This window comes from Eumetopias jubatus, unplaced genomic scaffold, assembly GCF_037043125.1.
Source record: "Eumetopias jubatus isolate StellerSeaLion01/CBP00866 unplaced genomic scaffold, mEumJub1_p1.0 scaffold_11, whole genome shotgun sequence".
Classification (NCBI taxonomy): domain Eukaryota; kingdom Metazoa; phylum Chordata; class Mammalia; order Carnivora; family Otariidae; genus Eumetopias; species Eumetopias jubatus.
Window position 1 is genome coordinate 114,155,363 of NW_028274817.1, and position 25,044 is coordinate 114,180,406.

At 42.4% G+C, this 25,044-nt stretch overlaps 1 protein-coding gene across 2 annotated transcripts; it reads left to right on the forward strand.

Moving 5' to 3' along the window:
• The first annotated feature begins 817 nt into the window (after positions 1 to 817).
• On the forward strand, positions 818 to 24,604 carry RBBP7 (RB binding protein 7, chromatin remodeling factor). Of its 2 annotated transcripts, none has more exons than XM_028092572.2 (12): positions 818 to 1,140; positions 1,983 to 2,127; positions 7,376 to 7,521; positions 11,578 to 11,724; positions 12,774 to 12,889; positions 16,998 to 17,158; positions 17,910 to 18,036; positions 18,155 to 18,232; positions 18,785 to 18,861; positions 20,596 to 20,653; positions 23,207 to 23,317; positions 24,003 to 24,604. In XM_028092572.2, exons 1-12 carry the CDS (start codon positions 1,125 to 1,127, stop codon positions 24,069 to 24,071), a joined length of 1,251 nt encoding a protein of 416 aa, XP_027948373.1. In that variant the 5' UTR covers positions 818 to 1,124; the 3' UTR covers positions 24,072 to 24,604. The 2 variants fall into 2 exon arrangements, with proteins under 2 accessions (XP_027948373.1, XP_027948372.1); XM_028092571.2 differs by having other exon boundaries at positions 11,551 to 11,724; positions 24,003 to 24,602.
• Positions 24,605 to 25,044: the final 440 nt, after the last annotated feature.

The following is a 25,044-nucleotide window of genomic DNA, read 5'->3' on the forward strand; positions in this document are numbered from 1 at the left end:
TCCCCAGCTTCACCATCGTGGAGTGGGGTCGCTCTGGGACCCCTGCAGGTGACAGGAATGACTCAGCAGGGTCCAGGACTGGGACGGAGACAAGGACGCCGGGGTAGGGACACAATTCTCTGCAGTTCGAGAGGCCGCAAATCATTTTAAGGACCCAAATGTGCGAACAAACGAAAATGTTATTCAAGTCAGTTTTGAGCTGTCGGCGGCCTGTGCCAGTACAGGCCGCAGGTTTAGCCTAACGGGGAGGCCCAGCGGCTTCAGCAGTCAAAAACGCCCGCGGCCTCTAAGAGGTTCCCTTCGCCTCCAACGAACCCCACCTCAGCTCGACCGGGCCCCAGGAAAAGCCAGTCGGCCGGGGGGAAACCTTTCAGGGTGCACAGAATTGCATGCCCGTGATTATCGGGGAGATTTTGAGGGCACAGTAATCTCTCGAGACTAGAAACCATTTTCCTCCCTCGCTCTGAGATTTTGCTTGGCTAAGCGGCGACAGTCTCCCTGCCCCCCCCACCCCACCGCCACGGCCGCTGCAAGCAGCCACGCCCCGCGGCCCCGGGGCTCGCGGCCCCCGCGCAGCCCGCACGCCGCGCCCCCATCCGCCCCACCCCCGCGCGCCCCCCAACCCGCCCCCGCGCCCGGCCCTGGGAGCGCTGGGCGAGTCCTCGCGCCTGCGCCTTGCCAACTTCCTGCCGCGGAACGCCCCGCCCACCCCCAGAAGCCCGCCTCCAAATGCCGCGTGAAACCTGCCTGCCGCGCCTCATTGGTTGAAACGACCGAGCCGTTGGCTCCCAGGCCCGCCTCTCGGCCGCCTCTCACTTTTCCCAGGGCGGATGCGCCTGCGCTCAGCTGCCTGGGCGGGCTGGGAGGCGCGGGTTGAAAAGTCTCGTTCCAAGTTTGGAGAGAGAGAGAAGAGCGCCTCAGACCTCGGTACCCGCGAGCGGGGAGGAGGCAGGAGAGAAGGACGCAGCGTTTGGGAAGCACCCAGGCTGTAAGACGGAGCTCACGCTTCGAGACCTAGAAGAGTGTGACGCGCCTGGGCGAGGCAGGAACGCCTGCGGTTGGGCTGCTGTTGGCTAGCGAGGGGAGTCCGAAGCGGCGGCGAGGGGCGAACGACCCGACGCAAGATGGCGAGTAAAGAGAGTAAGAGGCCCTGCGGGGCGGCGCGCGCCGGGACCGCGGGGGGCGGCGGGCGCGCGAGGCCGCGGCACGCGCCGGCGAAAGGCGCGAATTGGCGTGAGGAGCAGGGGGCGGGGCCGGGCGCGAGGCTAGGCGCGCGCCTCGAGGGGCCTACTCGGTACGCGATCGCGGCGCGGAGGGCTCCGAGCACTTCCGGAGCCGGGCGTGGGGCCGCGGGTTGGGCCCCCTTCCCCCTCCGCCCCCCCAATCCCCCTCCCCCCCCCCCCCGGCGGCGGCGCTCCCTTCGGCGCCCTTGGCTCTCGGGCGGAGGCGGCCTCCGCCACCGGAAAGCGGACACGGCTGCTCCTTCCACGCGCGCGCGTCGACCGCTTCGGGGTCGCGGCCCTTGTCCGGGGGATTCTGGAACACGCCGGCCTATGGCTGCTGACGCGGGCTTCGTGGGAGCGGAGGCCGCTCCTGGTGGGGGATGGAGGGAGCGGGCCGAGGGGTTTCTGCTACACGTGGATTCGTCTCTCCGGGTGGGTCTTGGAGCCCCTGTGCATATGGGTCGTCATCTTAGAACAGGTGCGAACAGCTGTAACTGGCGAAACAAAATCGTTGTCTGTGTAATTACCCAATTCTGTATACGCAAGCGGTATTGATTTCTAAGTGCAAAAAATAAGCTTCCTGGTGTTAATAAATAGTTTCTCCACATTCTGGAAGAGCAGTTAGTTCGTGTCCAAATTAGAGGTAAAGCTGAGTGGATTAGGTGTGGCCATCTCGAGGTGACCTCCAGTATCTGTGTACAGATTCTGACTTCGATTTCTCTCAGCCACTTAATTGTATGGGCTTTCTCCAAATTTCAGTGTTTGAAGATACTGTGGAGGAGCGTGTCATCAATGAAGAATATAAAATCTGGAAGAAGAATACACCGTTTCTCTATGACCTGGTTATGACCCATGCTCTTCAGTGGCCGAGTCTTACCGTTCAGTGGCTTCCTGAAGTGACTAAGTAAGGGTTTCTGGCAACTTTTACTTTGCATAGATTTAACTATTGTCCTTAATTTCCTAGTTTTGGCATTTCACACACAGAACATGAGCGTGTAATCAGTTTAGCCTTTGGATGGAGTGGCAGGTGATTTATATTTTCAAAACGTGATTTATGGGATGGTTTCTGATACGTAAGTGTGGGGATAAAGTGTGATTAATGATATTCGTGGGAAGCACCTGACATATTTGATATTTCTTGGGCTTAAATAAAGAGTGGCATTTTGGGGGGGCCCAGACTAATGGATTTCTTTAAAACTTTATTGAAAAATAGGGTATGTATGGAAAAGTGCACAAATCATAAGCATATGGCTTGATGGATTTCTATGAAGTGAGCACATTCATGTAATCAGCTACCCCATATGAATAGATTTTAATTGACAAAGGGGAAAACCATTTAGCAACAGTTCACCAAAGAAAAGATGTTATTGGCTAATAGGGTGGAATACACTTTGAGGCTGTTGTTGGTCTTCATAAGAGTGTTCTTTTCAGCCATTTCTAAAATTTCCCTGGTAATAATTGCTGGTGTTATTGAACACTTAAAATAGGGCCTGGCACATCTGAACAGTTTTGTGTCCCGTTGTTTGGTTTAATACTCAGAACTATACTGTGATTACTTTTTATCATCCTTGTGTTGTGGAAACGGGGGTGGAGACGTTAAGTAAAATTCCCAAGATCACACAGCCTGTAAGTGGTGGAAGGTGATTTTGAGCCCAAACTGAGTATCCCAGAGTTGAGGCCAGCCCTGTATTAGACTACCTTTCTTATGCGCTTGTGCTTTTTCTAGTAGGAACTTGGCCATGTACTTTAAAACTATTAAATTTAGGTATTGTGAGCATATAATTTAATGAGGACTAACAAAACTAGGAAGGGGATTTTGAGACAAGTAATGAAAATAAGAGCAAGTAAATTTTATATAAGGTTACTCCTTCAGTGGCCAGATTCTCCATATGCAAACATTGTCTTCCTTACAGGTAGGGGCTTCCATTGGGGTTCCCAAAAATCACAGTGTAGATACACAGATGTAGGAAGAGTAGCCAAGAAATAAATAAATAATGGAGACTTCTGAGCACTGACATAACAATTTTGAGCATCAAATACTTAAGGGTATTCAGGTTCTCATTTTGAGCACCATGTATTTTTTTTTTAAGATTTTATTTATTTGACAGAGAGAGACACAGCGAGAGAGGGAACACAAGCAGGGGGAGTGGGAGAGGGAGAAGCAGGCTTCCCGCGGAGCAGGGAGCCCGATGCGGGGCTCGATCCCAGGACCCCGGGATCACGACCTGAGCCGAAGGCAGACGCTTAACAACTGAGCCACCCAGGCGCCCCAGCACCATGTATTTTTGACTCTGCATTGCTGTTAATTAAATTAAAAGCTTTAACAGCTTAATTTACATTCTTTTGGATCTTTTTGACCTACCTTAACAGTAGAAAACAGCGGGGGTGGGTGGGACTCTAAGGTTAGAAACTGGAGTTTGAATCCTGCCCCCTGCTTCTTAGTAGCTAAATTAGGGCACGTTGGTTAGTCTCTGTCTCCAAGCTGATAAGTGGAGGTGCTGGCCGTTGTGACTGCCTGCTTTTGAGGGAATTAAATAAGATCATGCACTGTTAAAGTGCTGGCATGGAGTAAGTATGCAGTAAGTGGTGACTGATGCTGATTTTCCCACCCCTTTGTATTCAGAAATAATTTATTAGAGTGTAATAATTGTGTTTCTCTATTTGGATTCCAATGAAAACTGCTTATTCATGTCTTTTGAAAATGTTACCTATGATATGTTTTGTGTAACAATTTTAAAGACGATAAATCTGTAAGTTCTTGGCCCAGATAAAGATTTTTGTTTTTAAATAATATGTACACCCCACGTGGGGCTCAGACTTACAACTCTGAGATCAAGAGTCACATGCTCCACCTACTCAGCCAGCCAGCCAGCCTCCCCCCATACTGCTTTTATATTAACAGTTAAGAACTTAACAGAAAATACCTTAAATTATGTATTCCATGGTGTTCTTTGCATACAAAGAAGTGGGATCTGGTTGTGGGATGTGCAGTTGCTCTGGGAATGCAAGAAAATGCCAGCCAGCCTGCATTCTTGGATGTTGAGGATGGCTTTGTGGTGCTTTTGCAGGATTCTGTTTGGAATATGAAGGGACTGTGATTGTGTTTTGTTACTGTATGGAACACTGGAAATGTTGGCTACTCTTAACTCCCTGAGTCTTTGAGGAACTAGATCCTAGTCAACCTCATAAGGCCTGCCTTTTTTTTTTTTAATATTTATTTATTTGACAGAGATAGAGACAGAGAGGGAACACAAGCAGCAGGAGTGGGAGAGGGAGAAGCAGGCTTCCCGCTGAGCAGGGAGCCTAGTGCAGAGCTCAGTCCCAGGACCCTGGGATCATGACCTGAGCCGAAGGCAGATGCTTAACGACTGAGCCACCTAGGCTAGGCGCCCCAAGGCCTGCTTTCTACCTACATACTACATACAACATACTTCCTAATAATTACTTGCACTTTCTGAACTCTTGTCCTTAAACTGAGTTAGGTAATTGTCCACATAGTGGATTTGCCTTGTAAAAATTTTTATTTAGGTGTTTCTAAGAAATAATTTCATTATTCTATATCTTTTATTAAATAATTTGTTATTAAACATACTGAGACTAACACTCTATTTAAAAATCTTTGCAATCACTCAAATTCAGGTGGTACAAAGTGCATGCAGTGAAATACAAGTTCCCTTTCCATGTCCCCTATTCTCCTGGTTTTATTACCCAGAGCAGAGGGTCATTTTTGGCTTTTTTTTTTTTACCCATCCTTCCAGAAATAAGTATATATACTTATCTACCCTCCATCTTTTTTAAGAGAGAGCACATGTGCACATGAGCAGGGGGAGGGGCAGAGGGTGAGAGAGTGAGAGAGACAGTTAAGCAGACTCCTGGCTGAGTGCAGGGGCCAACAGGGGGCTCAATCCCAGGACCCATGAGATCATGACCTGAGCGGAAACCAAGAGTCAGACGCTTAACCAACGGAGCCACCCAGGTGCCCTTCCGCTCTTTTTTTATGGTAGCAAGTTATTCACTTGACTTTACAGTTAGTAGTTTATACTGGAGATTTTCTCCTATCAGCATGCTTAGATACGCTCTTTTGTTTTAAGGGCTCCATAGAATTCCATTTATGAATATATTATAATTTATGTTATCAGTTCTTTATTGATGGATATTTAGGTTGTTATCAGTCTTTTGCCACTAAGACAGTGCTACTGAGAATAACCTTGTGATAATCTGTGATTGTTAGGTGAATTTCTTAGCAGTGAAGTCCAAGTGATCAAAGGATGCTGGCACTGGAAATGGACAAGGTCTTTTAACATTAGTGCTTCTGCCTAATGCAGAAGGTGCATTTAGCATTGGAGGAAAACATTGTAATATTGATTGGTTCAGGAAAATAAGTTTGTATTTTAATCATGGAGATGAAAGGATTTCCAGTAAAAAAAAAATCCTTGTATGATTATTGTGTCAGGGGATATATGAATTGAATTTTAGAGTGGAGGAATTTTTTAGATTCTCCTGTCTATGTTGGGACCCTGCTCCTTAGAAAGGTCCTCTTTTTTCTGTTTAACCCCCTAAAAAGTCACTTCCTTCCTTTTTATGTTAGCCTTAATAATGCTCTGCAGTGCCTCCCTTCTCTCAAGCATTCCTATTTCTCTTCAAATGGTTTTAATGAGATGTTTAAGTTCCCTTTCATTTTGAGCTACAAAGATTTTGTTTTGTCTCAGTCCTCCTAAAGTACGTTGCTTAGAGCCTAATTTTCTTTTTTTTTTTAAGATTTTATTTATTTATTTGAGAGAGAATGAGAGAGAGAGAGCACGAGAGGGAAGAGGGTCAGAGGGAGAAGCAGACTCCCTGCTGAGCAGGGAGCCCGATGTGGGACTCGATCCCGGGACTCCAGGATCATGACCTGAGCCGAAGGCAGTCGCTTAACCAACTGAGCCACCCAGGCGCCCTAGAGCCTAATTTTCCAAGTTTTTTTTTTCATTTAAAAATAAGTGGGTGAGGGGCGCCTGGGTGGCTCAGTCATTAAGCGTCTGCCTTCAGCTCAGGTCATGATTCCAGGGTCTTGGGATCGAGCCCCGCATCGGGCTCCCTGCTCGGCGGGAAGCCTGCTTCTCCCTCTCCCACTGCCCCTGCTTGTGTTCCCTCTCTCTGGCTGTCTTTCTCTCTGTCAAATAAATAAAATCTTTAAAAAAAATAAAAATAAGTGGGTGAGCGCTCACATGCATTGCCTCCCCCCTCCCCATATAAGTTCATCTAAGATGGAATTAACTGTTTTGATAGCTATATCCTATTTTTGGCCCCCGAACATACATTGACTAAGACTCATGTCTTTTTTCAAACAAGTTGCTATTGCTTAGCCATTGGCTGCGTTATTCTGTTCTTGGAGTTGTGTATGTATTTATTGTTCTTTTTTACGTTAAGCCAAATCTTGGTAAAATTTCATCTTGTATTTTTTTTAGTTATTAGTAAATTAACATTTGTAGAAGCAACCCTCAAGCCTTTTTAAAAATCTATTAATCCTTTATACAATTGAACTTTAGAAACAGATAAATAGCCTAACTTGTCTGGTGTTGGGGCCCAGAGCCTTATGTCTTGGCCATCTTCACTGAGGTGGGACCATGGAGCACAGGTGCAAATTGCTATTCTAGATATTACAAATGGGAAAACATCATTAATAGATACAGATGTAAAAAAATCACTCTTTTGACCAGGGTGCCAAGAAGCATCAGTAGGTTCTTTAGCCTCAAAATAAGTTCCATAGAGCAAAGTAACAAAGATACCCCTCCCCCCATAAAATTGAGAATCCCCATTTCATAAACTTTAAGCACCATGAACATTAATAAAGAGTTTTCATGCCTTTTGCACTCATAACCTGTTTTTTAGGTGAAGAAACTGGGGCCCCCAAGAAGTTGTGATTTAAAGAATTGAATGTAGTTAATTTTAGTTTGAGCCAGGATTTGAACCCAGTTTTCTGGCTCAGTGCTTAAACTTTCCATTCTGTCTTGTTGCCTCTTACTGGAAAATTAGAAGTGTCTAGTTTATTAAAATGGAAGATATTTTTTAGGTGAGAAGTCAGTGATTATGAGTATGATTGGTGATGGACTGAATTTGTTAGCAACTGATTTCTTGTAGGGTTAGTGTGACTTTCTTTCTTTCCTAAACAGACCGGAAGGAAAGGATTATGCCCTTCATTGGCTGGTGTTGGGGACTCACACATCTGATGAGCAGAATCATCTCGTGGTTGCTCGAGTCCATATTCCGAACGATGATGCACAGTTTGATGCTTCCCACTGTGACAGTGAGAAGGGTGGTAAGTATACCATATATTCCAGTATTGATGTTTAAGGGAGTGTGTCTTCTTTCCTAATATATTATTACAGTTTTCTAATAATATCTTTTAGCCTAGCAGTTTAACTTTTAAGAGTTTATCTCATAGAACTACTTGCACACATGTGCACAAGGATTTCACAATAGCATTATTTGCAGGATTGAAAAATTAAGATCAACCTAGCAACTTAGATGTTAGTTCATAGGAAATTGGTTAAACACATTGTGGTATGAGTTACTATGCAGCAGTTCCTAAGAATGCAATAAATCTGAAATTTTACACAGACTCACAGTGAGGCAAATCTGTATGCCTTAGTATGGAAAGGTATCCAAGATAAATTGAGTAACTCGTTTGTATGATTATAGTACCCATTTTGGTAAAAAGTAGTAATATGCATTGGGTTTGCATAGGAAGAAGTCAGGAGGTGTATGTGCCAGTTAATAATGGCTTTTTTTATGGAAGCTATTGACTTCCTTTTTTCTCCAAACATACATTCCCCTGATTTGGTCTTCCCACCATCACCCAAGGTTGGTCATTGTGCTAGAAGGACTCACAAGACTCATAGCAAATTATACTCGTGGCTAAAGTTTGTTACAGTAAAGAATACAAAACAAAAGCAACAAGGAAAAGATACACATCAGGGAGTCTAGGGAGGTCTGGCACAAGTCTCTTCCAGGGCCGCACATGATGTGCTTTCTCTCTGGCAGCAAACAACAGGGACATGTGCAGAATCTCTCTTCTGCCCAGGGAAACCCATCTGAGTGTCAGGATCTGAGGCTTTTGTGGGGGTTGTGTTCACAGGCACATCCTGCTGGCAGCCAGTTAAGACAACTGAAACTCGGGCGCCTGGGTGGCTCAGTTGGTTAAGCGACTGCCTTCGGCTCAGGTCATGATCCTGGAGTCCCACATCGGGCTCCCTACTCAGCAGGGAGTCTGCTTCTCCCTCTGACCGTCCCCCGTCTCATGCTCTCTCTATCTCATTCTCTCTCTCAAATAAATAAATAAAATCTTAAAAAAAAAAAAAAAGACAACTGAAACTCAGGACCCCAGTAATGAAACCAGGTGCATATTGTCAATCTTGGTATTTGTGCAAAGCAACCCTGACAAACTGGTACAGCATGGTCCATTGCTCCAGGTGTACACCACAAAATCATCAATCCATCAGTGACGTTAAGAACATTCTGAGGTCCATGTTCCTAGGACTTGGCCAAGGGTCATTCATGGTCCCAGTGTCCCACAGAGTTATGAGGGCTAAGCAACCAGACCTGTTGGGTTAGTGCTGTCTGCACGGCCCTGAAAGGTTTAATCTTAACATTTTAAGGAATTTACTTTAGTTTTTTTCTTATTGAAAATAAAACATTATAAAGTCCTGCCACCCCATACTGCTTTCCTAACTTGCCTCCCTTTGAAGAATTTATCATTGTCCTGAAATTAGTGTGCCATTTTTAACTGCTTGTATTTTTATTACTCATACAATAGTGAATATATATAAAGGGTTTTTTCCCCAGCTTTTTTCTTTGGGTACTGTTAGTGTATGTGCGTATACCATGTAGATATCTATCTCCTTTTAACTGCCGTGTAGTATTCCATTGTGATTAAACCTTACTTTATTCATTCTTCTACCAGGGGGCAGTTGGATTGCATCTATTTGGTATTTTGCTCTTATAAACAGTGCTTCAGTGAACATCCTTGCCATGTCTCCTTGTACACATGTGGGAAAATTTATCTAGTGGAGTGGAATTGCTGAGTCGTATGGTATATTCATTGTCAGCTTAAAATAGTATAAAACTATTTTCCAAAATGATTTTATCCATTTGCCACTGCCACAGTTCACAGTCCATTTCCCTATGACCTTATGCATTATTTCTGTAAATATTGTAATCAGAAATTTTTAGTGGCTTTTAATCCTAAAGTATGTATTTATTGGACGTTTGGCTTAAGAATTTGCGCATAATTTATGGATGTATTAAGTTACTGAAGTCACTTGTTCAGTGTATTGCATTCCAACAAGTGACTGAAATAATTCACGGTTAACACCTATTTTTATTTTCAGTTACGGTATTTTTTAATGCATACTATTATTAAAATAGTGGTTTTTATTTTATTTTATTTTTTGAAGATTTTATTTATTTGACAGAGACACAGTAAGAGGGAACACCAGCAGGGGGAGTGGGAGAGGGAGAAGCAGGCTTCCTGCTGAGCAGGGAGCCCAATGTGGGGCTTGATCCCAGGACCATGACCTGAGCCAAAGGCAGACGCTTAACGACTGAGCCCCCCGGGCGCCCCAAAATAGTGGTTTTTATTTTCAAACTTTTGAATTTGAGAAAACAAGGCCCTGTGTTGAAAGTAAATCTTACCTGGAAATCCATTTTTTGTTTTTTTAAAGAGGAGAGCTGTTCAGGTTGTTTTAAGTAAAGGAATTAGGGAACTTGAGTGTCTTTATATTAGAAACGTTAGAGCCCTTGGAGTCCACGAGGGGTGGGTGGAGGGTTGGGTGGTAGGTTGAAAGAGCAAGGTCGAGGCAGGTTTGAAGCAGAGTCTCAGGATGAGTGGCAATCTTAGAAAGGCTGGGCCAATTTCTCCAATTGACATGGGAGGGATGGAAAGGGACCGTGCTAAGAGGGAAAGAGGTGATTGTGTATATGGTTGTGTAAGCTATGTTTGCCACAGAGAAGAATGGCTGAATGCCAATATTAAACCATGGGAGCCAGTGTTCATTAAGCATTCCCATACAGCAAGAGCTGACTGAAACTGAGAAACGGTTTGCTGCTTTCAGTTGGTTTTCTCCAGGACCCAGCTAGTCTGTTTTACTTGTTTTACCTGCCTGGCTCCATTAGGCATTTGAGTTAGTGTTCCCTAACCTGAGACACAGGGGGAACAAAAAAGGAATGTGCAGAGAAGCAGCAATATAGGTCAGGAAGAAATAACACAGTTACAATATGAAACCTCCCAACTTTTTAAGCGTCAGCAGCTATTCGAGTTGTGTTTTTTTTTTAGCAACTATTTGAGTTCTTAATCTATGAACACAAGAAAAGAAAATGATCTTATTTGTCCTTATCTGCTTAGATGTTCTCTACTTGTATTCTTTCTGCTATTATCTTGCTGCTTCTCAGAAGTTCCTTACACTTTTTATGTGACTTTGTTGCTTTTCCAAGGCCTTTTTAATAACTATTCAACACTGTAGTTTTTTTTTAAGATTTTATTTATTTATTTGACAGAGACACAGCAAGAGAGGGAACACAAGCAGGAGGAGTGGGAGAGGGACAAGCAGGCTTCCCACTGAGCAGGGATCGATGTGGGGCTCGATCCCAGGACCCTGGGATCATGACCTGAGCCGAAGGCAGACGCTTAACGACGGAGCCACCCAGGCGCCCCTCAACACTGTAGTCTTACTTACACACCAGATAGAGAGGTTAGCCCCCTCGTTTTAGCTTTGGCACTCCACTAGCAGTTGAATTTGGTATCCACGATATCGGTGGAACCAATATGTCTATGTCTTAGGGTTGGGGGGGTTAATTAGCATGGATTTCTGATTTTAGGGAATAATTACATCCTCTTCACAACTGAAAGAGGCCAGTTCTTTATTCTAAATCCAAGGTGAAACAATTAACTTGCATAAAATAGCTATCAACATTTTCCAATTCAAATGGGCTTTGAGAATAAATTAATTCCAAGTGGAAAGTGAACCCATTGGGGCGCCTGGGTGGCTCAGTTGTTAGGCGTCTGCCTTCGGCTCAGGTCATGATCCCAGGGTCCTGGGATTGAGCCCCGCATCGGGCTCCCTGCTCTGTGGGAAGCCTGCTGCTCCCTCTCCTCCTGCTTGTGTTCCCTCTCTCACTATGTCTCTCTCTGTCAAATAAATAAAATCTTAAAAAAAAAAAAAAAAACCCGTATTTTTGTGTTCTCTAATTTGTGTTGTATTCTGTCAGGTTAAAATCTGTTGGGTGGATTACACTAAATGACTTGTGGTTTTTAATCATAAGTGTATGTGTTTCTTTTTTCTCACATTAGAATTTGGTGGCTTTGGTTCTGTAACAGGAAAAATCGAATGTGAAATTAAAATTAACCATGAAGGAGAAGTAAATCGTGCTCGTTACATGCCGCAGAATCCTCACATCATTGCTACAAAAACACCATCTTCTGATGTGCTGGTTTTTGACTATACAAAGCACCCTGCTAAACCAGGTATGTAGTGATGAAATCAGGCCATTGCTTGAACATTTTTCTTGATTTGAGATAATTGCTTTGAGATCATTCAGACTAGTATAATCTATAATTTTTAAAGGTTTAAAAATGGTTTCAGGGGTCCCGTCAGCACCCTCAAAATTCAGTTGATGTAACGGGACCTCCCAACAGGTTATACTCCTGGCTAGGGTTTATTACAGCAGAGGGTACAGAGCAAAAGCAGGAGGAAAAGATAGATAGCAGGCAGAGTCTAAAGAGGTTAGGCACCGGCTTCTGAGTCCTTCCCCACCAGAGCCAGGTAGAACGTGCTTTTTCTCTAGCAGCAGACCAAAGGGGCATGTATGTCTCTGCTTAGGGAAGCCTATTTGAATCTCAGGATCTGGTGTTTTTATAGAGCTCTGATCACATAGCAACATTCTGTTCTATGACCACCCATGGTAAGGGCAACTCAGGACCCCAACAGTGAAGCCAGATACATCATGAATCTTGCTAAACAATCCTGCAAGTCTTGATGAGCTGCTACAGCACGCCTCACTGCTCTGGGCATACACAACTTCATCAGTCGGTGACATGAAGAATTTTGTGAGGGTCACATTCCTAGAGGTTGGCTAAGGGTCAGTCATGGTTGCGGGCTACCCTGGAGACATGCAAGGACTGAGCAACCAGACCTGCTGTGTTAACTCTTTCCTCACAAACCGGTTTGAAAAAAATTGATCCGGAGATGGGGCAGGTTGCCACCACTGAAATTTGAGGGTATAGCTGGAGTTTTCAGTATTTTGTGTTGGAGCTAGTACTAGGTTTTGCAAAGGAACTGTCACTTTATGATCTTGAGACTTGGTTTGCATTGAGTATTTGAAGTGAAGCACAGAGAACAGCTTTTCAGGGTGGCTCTGGGTCAGACCAAGTCCTAAGTCATCGTTTGTATGTGATGCTTCTTCAAGCATTGTAATGAATGTTATGGCTCATTCAATGAGGAGTAAGGATTGCTTTTACTAGTTCTGATAAACAGAAAATCACTTAGTAGTTAATGTGTTTCTTTTCTTTTTTAGACCCAAGTGGAGAATGTAATCCTGATCTTAGGTTAAGAGGCCACCAAAAGGAAGGCTATGGTCTTTCCTGGAATTCAAATTTGAGTGGACATCTCCTAAGTGCATCGGATGATCATGTGAGAGACCTATTCTTTCTAATCTCATGTACTTAAAGACTGTCGTGGAGAGCTGTGCGCTGAAGGAGCGCTGTATTGTTGAGAAAGGTTTCCTAAGATAATACTCCTGATTACTGTGATAACATTTTCACAGGATTTAGAGCAATGGTTATCATACTGCCCTGCTGGAGCCTTAGAATTCCACAGAGCTCTTTTGAAGCAGCCTTAGAATGGAAGGAAGGTGGGCAAAAGGTGTCCCATTATTTCAAAGTGTATCTTTGTAATGGAAACTATGAAGTGTTTGTGAGGCCTGATAAACAGAAATTACATTTTAGTTTTTTATTTCATTGGCTTTAGTATAGTCACAAAGTTGTGCAGTCATCACTACTATCTAGTCCTGAAACATTTTCATCGGGGCGCCTGGGTGGCTCAGTCTGTTGCGCGTCTGCCTTCGGCCCAGGTCATGATCCTGGGGTCCTGGGATCAAGCCCCGCATCAGGCTCCTTGCTCAACAGGGATCTGCCTGCTGTTCCCCCTGCTTGTGCTTTCTCTCTCTCTCTCATAGGTAAATAAAATCTTAAAAAAAAAAAGTTCTTCTGAAACATTTTCATCAAATGTCACAAAAAGAAACTCCATACCCATTAAGCAGTCACTCCCCACTTCCCCCAGCTCCTGGCAACCACTAATTTACTTTCTATCTGTGTAGATTTGTCTCTTCTTGATAATTCAGATAAATGGAATCATATGTGCTTTTTTTCTGTCTGGCTTCTTTTCATTTAGCATAAGTTTTTCAACCATGTTGAAGCATAGGTCAGTATGTCACTCCTTTTTATGACTGAATAATCCATTATATGGGTATGCCAGAAGTGATTCTTTGTCAGTTGATGGACATTTGGGTTGTTTCTACTTGGGGCTTTTTCCTTTTTTTTTTTTTTAACACTTTGGGACTATTTTGAATGATGTTGCTATATGAACATTTTTGTATAAGTTTTTGTGTGGATGTAGGTTTTCATTTCTCTTGGGTAATTACCTAGGAATGGAAATACTGGGTCATATGGTAACTCTGTATTTAACTTTTTGAAAAACTGCCAAGCTTTTCCAAGGCAGCTGCACCACTTCACATTCCCACCAGCAATGTGTACCCCAGGCTTCCAGTTTCTCCACTTCCTCGCCGGCACTTGTTGTCTGTCTTTTTTATTATAGCTGTCCTGGTGGGGGCGGGGTGGTTTATCTCCTGGTGGTGGTGATGACTAATGATGTTAAGTATCTTTTTATGTGCTTATTGGCTATTTATAGACCTTCTTTGGAAAAATATTTATTCAGATCCCTTGTCTGTTTTTAAATTTTGTTTTTTTATTGCGTTGTAAGAGTTCTTTATATATTCTGGATATAAGTCCTTTATCAGATAGGATTTCAAAAGATTTTCTCCCACTCTGTGGGTTGTCTTTTCATTCTTCTGGTGATGTCCTCCAAAGCCCAAAAATTGAATTTTGAGTCCAGTTTATGTAGTTTCTATTCTGTCACTTGTGCTTTTGAGATCATATCTAAGAAACCATTACATAATCCAACATCACAAAGATTCTTACATCTATGTTTTCTTCTAAGAATTGCACAACTTTAGCTCTTACATTTAGGTCCTTTATTCATTTTGAGTTAATTTTTGTATATGGTGTGAGGTAGGGGTTCAAGTTCATTCTCCACATGTGGTTATCTAGTTTTTTCTAGCACCATTTGTTGAGAAGACTAACCTTTCCCTATTGAGTTATCTTGGCATCCTTAATACAAGTATTTTAACAAAAGTACTACACAAATGCAAAGTGATTTTGTTAATTTATTATAGATCAATGTTTGTAGCATTCTTGCCACGTACAGCTCCATACCTTCCTTCATGGATCCCATACTGTAAGCAAAACATGTTTCCTATAACACCAGCCCAGAGCTGAGAGTAGACTTCTGGAGCTTTTGAAACATCTTGTAACTTGGCCATAGGTTCTTTACCTTCTTCCTTAGTATATCCTCCTGCCTGGAACAGGGCCTGTCCCGTCACAGACTTTCTTTATATTTCTACTGGTCACAATTTCTGTTATGCTTTTTTAAATATTGAAAGTGGATAATTGGCCCAGTTAAGAATCTTTAGCTGCAAGCAACCAAAACCAACTCTGGCTGATACAAACAGAAAAGGAATTTATCAGAAGGGCATTGGGCAGAGTAGCTCACAGAATTGCTGTGCTGGCTAGAAAATGGCCTAAAACAGAAGAGACCAGTGGATGTTACTCTCTGCTGTGCACCCCCCAACACACTCGCAGTCATGAGAACAGATTTCCCTGTTGATGTTCACAGTTCAAAATCATGGTCAGACTGATGGAGCCAACATCTTGTTCCAGCCACAAGAGAGGCTGGGAAGCAAGGGTCTTCCTTAGTTCTCCGAAAGGAAGCTTTCCTCCACTTCCCTCAAAGTGGGCGTGGTTGAGTCCCTGAAACAGGGAGGATGAGTTACGCTCAGTAACTTAATTACTAGTGCATTTTGAAGACACCAGGCTGGGAGTTGCTAGTTATAATAATAGCTGACTGTTTTTCAAGGGCACTGCATGTGCCAGGCATCTTGCTCATGTTCCCAGGATCCTTCTGAAATGAGCAGGGGAGGATGACTAGAGCTCTACATGTTCCTTTCTCTTCAGTGCTTGTAAATTGTGTGTCTGTGTATCAACAAAGACTAAGTGTGTGTATTACGTAAAACTATTTTTTTTTGTTATTGGGTAAATAGCTATTACTGGGAAATAGCTTCGTTATAGAAATTGAGATAAGAAAGTGATTTTCAAAGAGATGAACCCCATACCAGTGTCAGTGGAATTATTGCAGCAAATACACCTTAATGGAATTACCTTTTATTTTAAATCGTTTCGATGATAATCATTGCCTTATAGCTTGCAATATTTTTTTAAAGATTTATTTATTTATTTGACAGAGAGAGAGCACAAGTAGGCAGAGAGGCAGGCAGAGGGAGAACCGAGCAGGGAGCCCAATGCAGGACCTGATCCCAGGACCCTGGGATCATGACCCAAGCCGAAGGTAGACGCTCAACTGACTGAGCCACCCAGGCGCCCCGATAGCTTGCAATATTTTTTCATAAAAACTTTCCTCTTAACTTTGTGATGATTGTCATTTGAAGGCTCAGGTCCCAGAGCCTGCTGATCTGTGATCTTTGAGGCCTGGGGAAGGCCCATGGCCTCTCCTTGGGTTCTGCTGATGTTTTGAGGAGCGTGCTGTGGGGATCTGTCCTCAGGCCCTTAAGCTTTGATCTCTCAAAATAGCCTAGTTGGGGTTTCTGGGTTATTCACCTGTCCCACTTCCTAATGTTTGTAGTGGCTTCTACTGTGAAGTGAAAGACTTATCCAAATATTTTTGCTGTTTAAGAAGCATGTTTTAGTTTTAATTTCCAGTCTCCCAACCCTGTGTGAATTTTGAGGACACAAATATGTATTCAGTAGATACTGAATGTTGGGTTCTCAGTGTTGCGTTGTGTAATCTAGATGAACTTTGGATACTTGCCTGAAGGTATGTCGGTAGAAACTCGAACCTGAATGTCCCTTGCCTGCCGTCGTGCTTGGTTTCCCCGTCCCCATTATCGTACCCTTTCCTTGGCCTCTGCGTCTCAGAGGATGAATGCTACAAGCGTATCTACTCTTCTGTTTTAGAAGCTTCACTTTTGCTTGTTTCTTCTCTCTTGTGTTTATTTCTACCTTTTATATAGTTAATTTTTTTAAGTTTGTTTATGTAAGTAATCTCTACACCCAGCATGGGGCTCAAACTCACAACCCTGAGATCATGCTCTTCCGACTGAGCCAGCCAGGTGCCCCTCGTTAAATAATTTTTTTTATTTTTTTAAAGATTGATTTATTTATTTTGAGAGAGTGAGAATGAGAGAGAGAGAGAGAGAGAGTAAATGGGGGGGGCGGGTCAGAGGGAGAAGCAGGCTCCTCGCTGAGCAGGGAGCCCGATGCGGGACTCGATCCCGGGACTCCAGGATCATGACCTGAGCCAAAGGCAGTCGCTTAACCGACTGAGCCACCCAGGCGCCCCGTCGTTAAATAATTTTTTAATGAAGGTTGTTTGCTTTTTCCTTCTTTAGACTGTCTGTCTGTGGGATATAAATGCAGGACCAAAGGAAGGCAAGATTGTGGATGCTAAAGCTATCTTCACTGGCCACTCGGCTGTTGTAGAGGATGTGGCCTGGCATCTGCTACACGAGTCCTTATTTGGATCCGTTGCTGATGATCAGAAACTTATGATGTAAGGTGGAAGCTTCAGTGGGGTCTTGCTATATGGGTGTCCTGAAGGACCATCAGTGATTGTGGTGGCCTGTGGTTTGTTTTTTTTTTTTTTTTTAAGTTATATATTGGCCTTAAAAACTTCAGTGAAGTATAATTGACATACAAGAAACCATACATGTGTAATGGCTTTTTTGCATAAAAGTTACTGTGCTATATAAATGAACACCATTTTTTACTCGAGAAAAGAAAACAGATAAGTAAATATGAAGAAACATGCTTGGTAGTGGTAAATGTCAAAATCGGTGTCGTGGTGACTTTGAAGATGAGGGCTGAGAATGATTATATCAGGTCATGGCCACAGGGCTGCATTCAGCCACCTATAATGTGTTTTATTTCATAAAGAAACTCCTAACTGAAGCAAATGTGGCCAAATAGTAAAATTTGACAAGGCTATGTTGTAGGTATCAAACTGTTACGTTATTCTATATGTAGTAGTTGGTGTATGCTTGAAATAGTTGGTATTAAGACAGGAATCTAATAAACAAACTGGAAATGATAGCCCTAATTTATTTTCTATAGGTTTAGAATATGTCACTCGGTTGGAAATCCAAATTGGCAGCTTTGTATGTGGTTGGGGTGTCTGTGAAGGAGCGAGCATGGCAGAGATAAGGGGGTTGTGGAGTGGTGCGGACATGGAAACAGGTGTGAGAAGCTAGGGAGGGGCGGGTGGCTTCGTCTTGTGCTGTGTGCCTTGTGCTTTTCTGTTTTAGATGGGACACCAGGTCCAATACCACCTCCAAGCCAAGCCACCTGGTGGATGCGCACACTGCCGAGGTCAACTGCCTGTCATTCAACCCCTACAGCGAGTTCATTCTTGCAACTGGCTCTGCAGATAAGGTTTCTCAGTTTTTGTATATTGGGTGTTTATGAATCCAGTTTTCTTAATGCTACAGTGAGATAGTCTAAAATTCTTACGTAAAGTGCACAAATGAACTTTTCATTTATTTTTCTTCAGACTGTAGCTTTATGGGATCTGCGTAATTTAAAGTTAAAACTCCATACCTTTGAATCTCATAAAGATGAAATTTTCCAGGTACGTGGTGGTTTTCTCGTGTCTCTGTCAGGTTTTTAGTAACTTTTTGATGGGGGAAATTTAAAATCTTTTTGCTTTTATAGCAGGCATGCTGTGTATTTTTTTTTTTTAAGTTCCTCTTCTGTATAAGTTAACTAGTGGGAAGTAACTTGGAGCTCTGTGAGATTATGATTTTAGAAGTAGAGAATGTCTCGCAAAACAGGATCAGTTTAAAAAGTGAAATCCAAGGATTCTTTAGATAAGGTGTCCAGTGTGGTGGGTCCTCTAGTGGGGGAAAAAAAATGCCTTGTATGTGGTTTCAAATTGCATAGGTTTAAGGTACACTTCATTGAAATGTTGAAAAGCTTCTGGGATAGTTAGGGGGATTCCTAGCCAAGCTCCCCCTGTATTGGGGTGTGACATTCCTGGAGAGCGGGCTGAGGAGATGGGCCGTTGAAGAGCACTTGAAAGGAGAGGATACAGAACAGAAGATGGAAAAATCTCAAGGATTAGAATAATACCCACAAACATAGGAACAGATGATACTTCACACTTTCAAATCTGTGTTGCTAGGTCCACTGGTCTCCACATAACGAAACTATCCTGGCTTCAAGTGGTACTGATCGCCGCCTGAATGTGTGGGATTTAAGGTAACTCTTGAGTCCGGTGACAAGAAACCGCTTAAGTATGCTAATCTGACAGATGATGTAATTCATAAAGTAGAGAGTAGTTTGCTGACCCCAGTTTAATAAGCCAGATATTAAAGCAACTTTCAAGTACCTTCCTGAAGAGTCTTTGTTCTGTAAAATAGAAGTGAATCAGCAAATGGAATGCAAAATAAATTTATACGATGAGAGTTTTTATTGTTATTCAGGCATGAAGTTGGGGGCGTTTGTATGTCTTAACGATCCACATAATTGTATTGAAAACACTGTTGGTATAGAAAGGGGTATAGATGTTAGCTGTTCTTGTCTCATTGGAGCTCACGTGACGCCTGCACTCTTAGGGTGTTTCTATCATTTGCTCTTCTGTGCTTTCATTGGTTCATTTTGAGGAGCTGAGCCCCTGCTGTGGGCTCTGTAGCTGCTGGGGATACACTTGGGGATGGGATAAGCACACACCATGCTGTAACAGAGCTTACGTTCTTCTGGGGCTCATAGAGTTCCTGCCAATTTTGTAAAGTACCTTGATTTCAGAGTTGCCATTCTACTAATTTCAGACTCCTTTACTTTTTTTTGTCTGAGCCTTTAGAGCCATTAATAAAGCTGTCCAGTTATATATACTTCCCTCTAAGATGTCATTATCCTAAGTTTAAATAATTACCAAGAAATAACTTATTTAAAATACTTCTTTTAAATGTATTGCTTTGAAGTAGACTAAGTTTTTAGTTTATTAAAACCAAGGCAGAGACCGTAGGCCGGTCCTTCAGTGTATAGAGCATAAAACATTAGAATAAAATGCTTGTATTGCAAAATTTCTGAACATCTGATGTTCTGTGTTTGTATAGAACAAACTCTGGCCGTGATCAAATCTTGGAAATGTAGGGAATCTTTAAAGCAGACATTTGAGTATACACTATTTTATTTGAAAACAATTTTAGTAGTAAAATTAGAAACTGAAAACTCTAGTGGTTATATGAAGTGAAGCAGCAAGCTTTGAAAGTCTGATGCCCTGGCAGCTGAATTGTCCCTAAAGGTGCCAGTAGTAAATTTGTAGGCATTGTAGTTTCTTAGCGCTTTTATGACTTATGTACTATTAAAATTATATTACATTGGATAAAATTACAGATTAAAATGGTCCTGACCAGAGGATATACATCATTGTCTAGCAGTCCCATGTGTTTGGTTTGAGTTTAATGGGAAGAAAACTAAAGTATCACTTGGAAGGTTGTGTATTTTGGTTGCTTTTTCAACAGCTCTTACTAGCAAAGTCCACCTTGGGGCTAGATATCAAGGCTGATATTTGTTTGGTGTGTAACTTGAGTGATTTCACTGTTGGGACTGCTGGCAGATTCTACAAATTGAAGTTAAGAGAGGAAAAAAATTTTAGCCTTTCCTTGGCTTGTATCTTATGTTTCACCTTTTAAATCCAGTGTAATAAACAGCCACAGTTAAAAATAATGAATTTTACATTAATATTTATTATTAACACTTTCTGTGCTGCATCCTCAGTTATGAACAGCTCTTATCATTTCTAGAAAGTGAACATCCCACCCTCCCACCAGTAATTAATATAGAAGTTGTCATTGACAGTAGTATAGAAATAAGTTGTTTCTGGAGTGTGTATGTTTTAAGATGCCCTTTGTGGGCTGATGCTGGTTTTGTGAACGTTCATGCCGTCTACAAGAATTTCAGTAATGACAGCATTATGTTCTTTCTTGATAGCAAAATTGGAGAAGAACAGTCAGCAGAAGATGCAGAAGATGGGCCTCCAGAACTTCTGGTATATATTGGCTTTCTTATGCAAGATGAAATGTCATATGCAGATTGGACTACTTGTCATTGATCCATGAATTTGGAAAATGAGTCAGAACTTCAAATGCTAGCTCTTGGAGATGATTTCAAATTGGAGGTCTTGAAGGTTATTCTGACTGGGTTTTGACGTTTATTGAAAATAACAAATAGAGCACAGTAGGTTTTTATGGATATTTAAGAACCATTTGGGCTCTTGGAAAATAGTATAATTTCTCACTGATTCTCACTTTGTAGTATTTCTGAGGGTTTTTTTTGGGGGGGTGCTAGGTATTGATATTCGGTTAGCAATAAACATTTTCTAACAGCACAGAAATATTTTAGTGACCTGATTTTTAAGTTCCCTGCCCCGAAAACGAAAGCATTCTCGATCTTGTTGGTGCCAAGTGTCTACCATCTCCCTCCTGCTCCTAATAGAATCACTCGGCATCTCCTTGGCCCTTTGAAGGTTTCTGTGGTGTGTCTGTCCTGTCGCTCCTTGTTCTTCCTGTTTCTGAGCTCTTCGGTATATGCTTCAGGTCCCCTTCCTGTTGAGCATGGTCACACTTAGCAGTGGTTCTTCCTCACTCAGAATCCACATTCGTCTCCACCATTTATGTGGCAGTTAGTCATTCCTTCCTCTGTGACTCATTTTTAGTTCTTAGGCCAGTACTAATTTTTGGCACACTTGGGCTTCGCCCACCACGTTTTAAAAGGTAAAGGCGGCCCTTGAAGGTGAGCTGTACATAAAGGAGATGCTCACTAAAGCCCATGTGGCACAAACCTCCCAGATCCCCTTACTCCTTGTCCTGTGTGTTACCGCGCCCGACAGCAGTGGCCAGAAAGTGACACAAGGTTGTGATGACGCGCAGACGCGCCAGCATGTTCTGTGCACTGCTGATTAAAGAAGAGCATTTCTCAATAAACTCTCCTAGACAGATGGACGGCACCTAAATGGTTTATGGTTTTTTGAGTGACTTAATCTGAAAAGTCTGTCTGTGATGCATGGCCTCATAGTTTTTAAAGTATTTTCTAGCCAAGGCATTGCTATCAGTTGTTTTCGTCCAGCTATTTGTACTTACTTTACTTTGGTAAAAACTTCGAGATATAACTCACATACCATACAGTTCACCTATTTAAAGGATATAATTCAATGGTTTTCAGTCTGTTCACAGAATTGGCCATTGCCACAAGTCAGTTTTAGAACATTTCCTTCCCCTCTAAAAGGAACTCTACTCTTTTATCACCTCCCAGTCTGCTCCTTTCCTCAGCTCCTGGCAACCAGTGATCTACTTTGTGTCTCTAGATTTGCCTATTCTAGATAGTTCATAGAAATGTAATATAAGGTGGTCTTTTGTGACTGATTTTTGTACTTGGCATGTTTCCAAGGTTTCCAGCTATTTTTGGGTACCCTGTATATTATGGTTCTTTAACAATTTTATGGTCCTTGAGGAGATCCACTAGGATTTTGCTCCTTTCACCAGAGAGCCTGAAATCAAGGGACACTTAACTTGTAGTAAACTGGATGCTAACTAATTTTAGTATAACAATATCTTGATTTGAGGACTCCTTATATATTCCAAGCCTGTGGTCTTAACATATTTTCTCTTATGTCCCCCGTAACACAATTCTGAAAAGCTGTTTTCCTCCTATCATTTTTCAACTAAAAAAAATTATTAGGTAAAATAGTTACCTTGCATGTAACCTAATTGTCAGCCTGAGTCCAATCAGACTTTGTCAGGAAGTGTGACTTCTCAGTCCAAAACCGTATATTCATATTGTCCCTGTGAGAATGGTTTCTTCGGATTCTTAATTCTGAGCTAAGGAAAGTCCAGTGCCTTCCCATGAGGGTGTGTCTTGTAGGGAAGGAGTCTTTGCCCCCTCCATCATTTCACAGCAAAGCCCTCTGCTTAGCCTTTGTGGGGCTTTGCTTTTGGAGCCCGGGTTGGTTTGGCTTTTTGAATCCCCACCTTGAGTGATGGACCTTGGAAAGATGGAGGGTGGCTGGGAGGTGTGCCTTTCTTTTAGCAAGAGGGAGAAGGGGGAACAGGCCAAGGCTACAGAAGAACCAGAAGACGACTCGGGTGGGCCAGTTTTGAGAGTCTATAACAGAACTTTAAGGAAATTTACTGCCTTAACTATTTGTACCGAACTACATATATTTGATAATGAAGGTAAATTAATGTTAAATGTATTAGGTATGGAAATGGTCTTGTGGTTGTATAGGAAAATGTCCTTACTTTTGGGTGATGTGGAGTGAGTACTTGGGGGGCGGGGGGCTTAGTTAGGTATGTCTGTATAAGAAAACGCACCTGTGAACATACTTGTATCAGGGGAATGTAGGCAAAGGGTATCCAGACATTCACTGTACTGTTCTTTCACCTTTTTTGAGGGTTTGAAAATTTGCAAAATAAGCAAGAGGTAGATTACTAAGGTTGTATAAGCCTGTAAAACCCCTCCCTTTAAACCTCAGTTGGAAGACTGATGCTCTAAAAGCTTCTACATAAGATACGAAACAAAGGCTTTTTAAAATTCTTATTAACAGTTTATTCATGGAGGACACACCGCCAAGATATCAGATTTTAGTTGGAACCCCAATGAGCCTTGGGTCATCTGCTCGGTGTCTGAGGATAACATCATGCAGATATGGCAAATGGTGAGCTAAAGTATTTATTTTTCCTGAGTGAAAAGAAGAAACAAACTATTTGAAATGTTTGTTATAGATTGTTGCTTTTCTAAATTTGGTGTACCTGTATAATCTTAAAAGACATTTCTCCATTTTAACAAGTCTTTAGTTCAGTATGCACCTGTCAGGTCAGGAGAAATCTGTGTCTACACACAGATGGGGACACAGCCTCTGTTCTGCTTTGCGTGACTGTCGTCCGCTTCATCGGCTGGGCTCTTGGCATCACTGCTGTAGGTCCAGTGTCTGCTGCGTCACGGGCATGAAGCAAAGTGCCACGAGTTCTCGGATGCTGAGTACTAAGAACCTGATATTTCTGAGGTGGTGTTAACCCTCTCGTTAACTGCGGGGCCATTGCTTCATCTCAGGGATGCTTGAAATACTTTTGGAAAACACTTTTTACAATAGAATGTAGCAGTGCGTGGGCAGCTCGGTGTGTAGGTGGGCTCCCCTGCCAAATAAGAACACTGGCCCTGGGTTTTCCTCATTCAAGACTGGGGGGGAAACTACAAAGTAAATTACTCTAAAAATGTCCAACACAGAAACACGCTGACCAGTGAATCCCAAAATCTTAGATGGACTTAAATGCTGTTTTTAGGAAATTTTGTAAAAACCATGGGGAGTTTTACCTGTGCCTTTATTTGGTTGTCCTCTCCAGGCTGAAAATATTTACAATGATGAAGAGTCAGATGTCACAACATCGGAACTGGAGGGGCAAGGATCTTAAAACCCAAAGTACAAGAAATGTTTCTATTGAATGTATGTAATGCTACACGAATGCTTGGTTTATCAAGCGCCAAAAAGGCATTGTATAGTAGGAAATGTAAGTGGGATGGCATAGGGCGTTCTTTACCTTCTGATTCTAGCACTTTCAAGTGAGCTATTGCGTACTGTATCATATTGTAGCTTTTAGGGAAGAAAGGAATGTTGAGCGAGAACATCTCGGTTGTTTTAAAATACAAGTAGCAGGGTACTGCCTTTGATTCAACTATTTTAAGTCCTTGTTTTCTCAAACTAAGTGCTTGCTGTTCCCAAATATGCAAGAATAACTTTTACACTTTTTCCCTCCAACACTTGTTGATTGGCTTTGCAGAAATAAAGTTTTAAAATAAGTTCGGTTTTATTCTTTTAGAACCCGGGTAGGAGAGTATGAGTGTGTGTTGTCCATGTGTGTCCCTTCTTGTGAGAAAGCTGGTACGTGTGTATGTGGAACTGACTTTCCAGGGTACATGAGAGTGTCCTAATCCAAAGATGGGGCGGGAGAAGTTAGACTTGAAAACCTGGAACTACCATATCTTACACAACCCTCCCCCCCCGCCCCAAGGAAAGCTTGTTTGCTTATACAGCAGGGGTTAGCCAAGGGGATAAACCAGGTTGGCCTCTCAACCTATTTTGTAGGAGCTGCCAGCTAGGAATAGTTTTTAATTTTAGCAGATCAAAAATTGACAACAAAGACCGTGTAGCCCATTAAGTCTAAAATAAAGTTGGCTGGTCCCCCTCATATTTGATTGTATGTGCTTAAATACTTTTTGCTCATCTTCAAATTAGATCATTCCCTATTTGCCTCTATAATATACCTAATTCTCTTGCTATTCAAATAGGTGCACCCTGGGATGTGCTAGGAAAAGCCAAGACTTGTGGAAATGCATATTTTTTTTTTTCTTAAGGTTTGACAGCAGCTGAACTGTAAGATTTTTTTT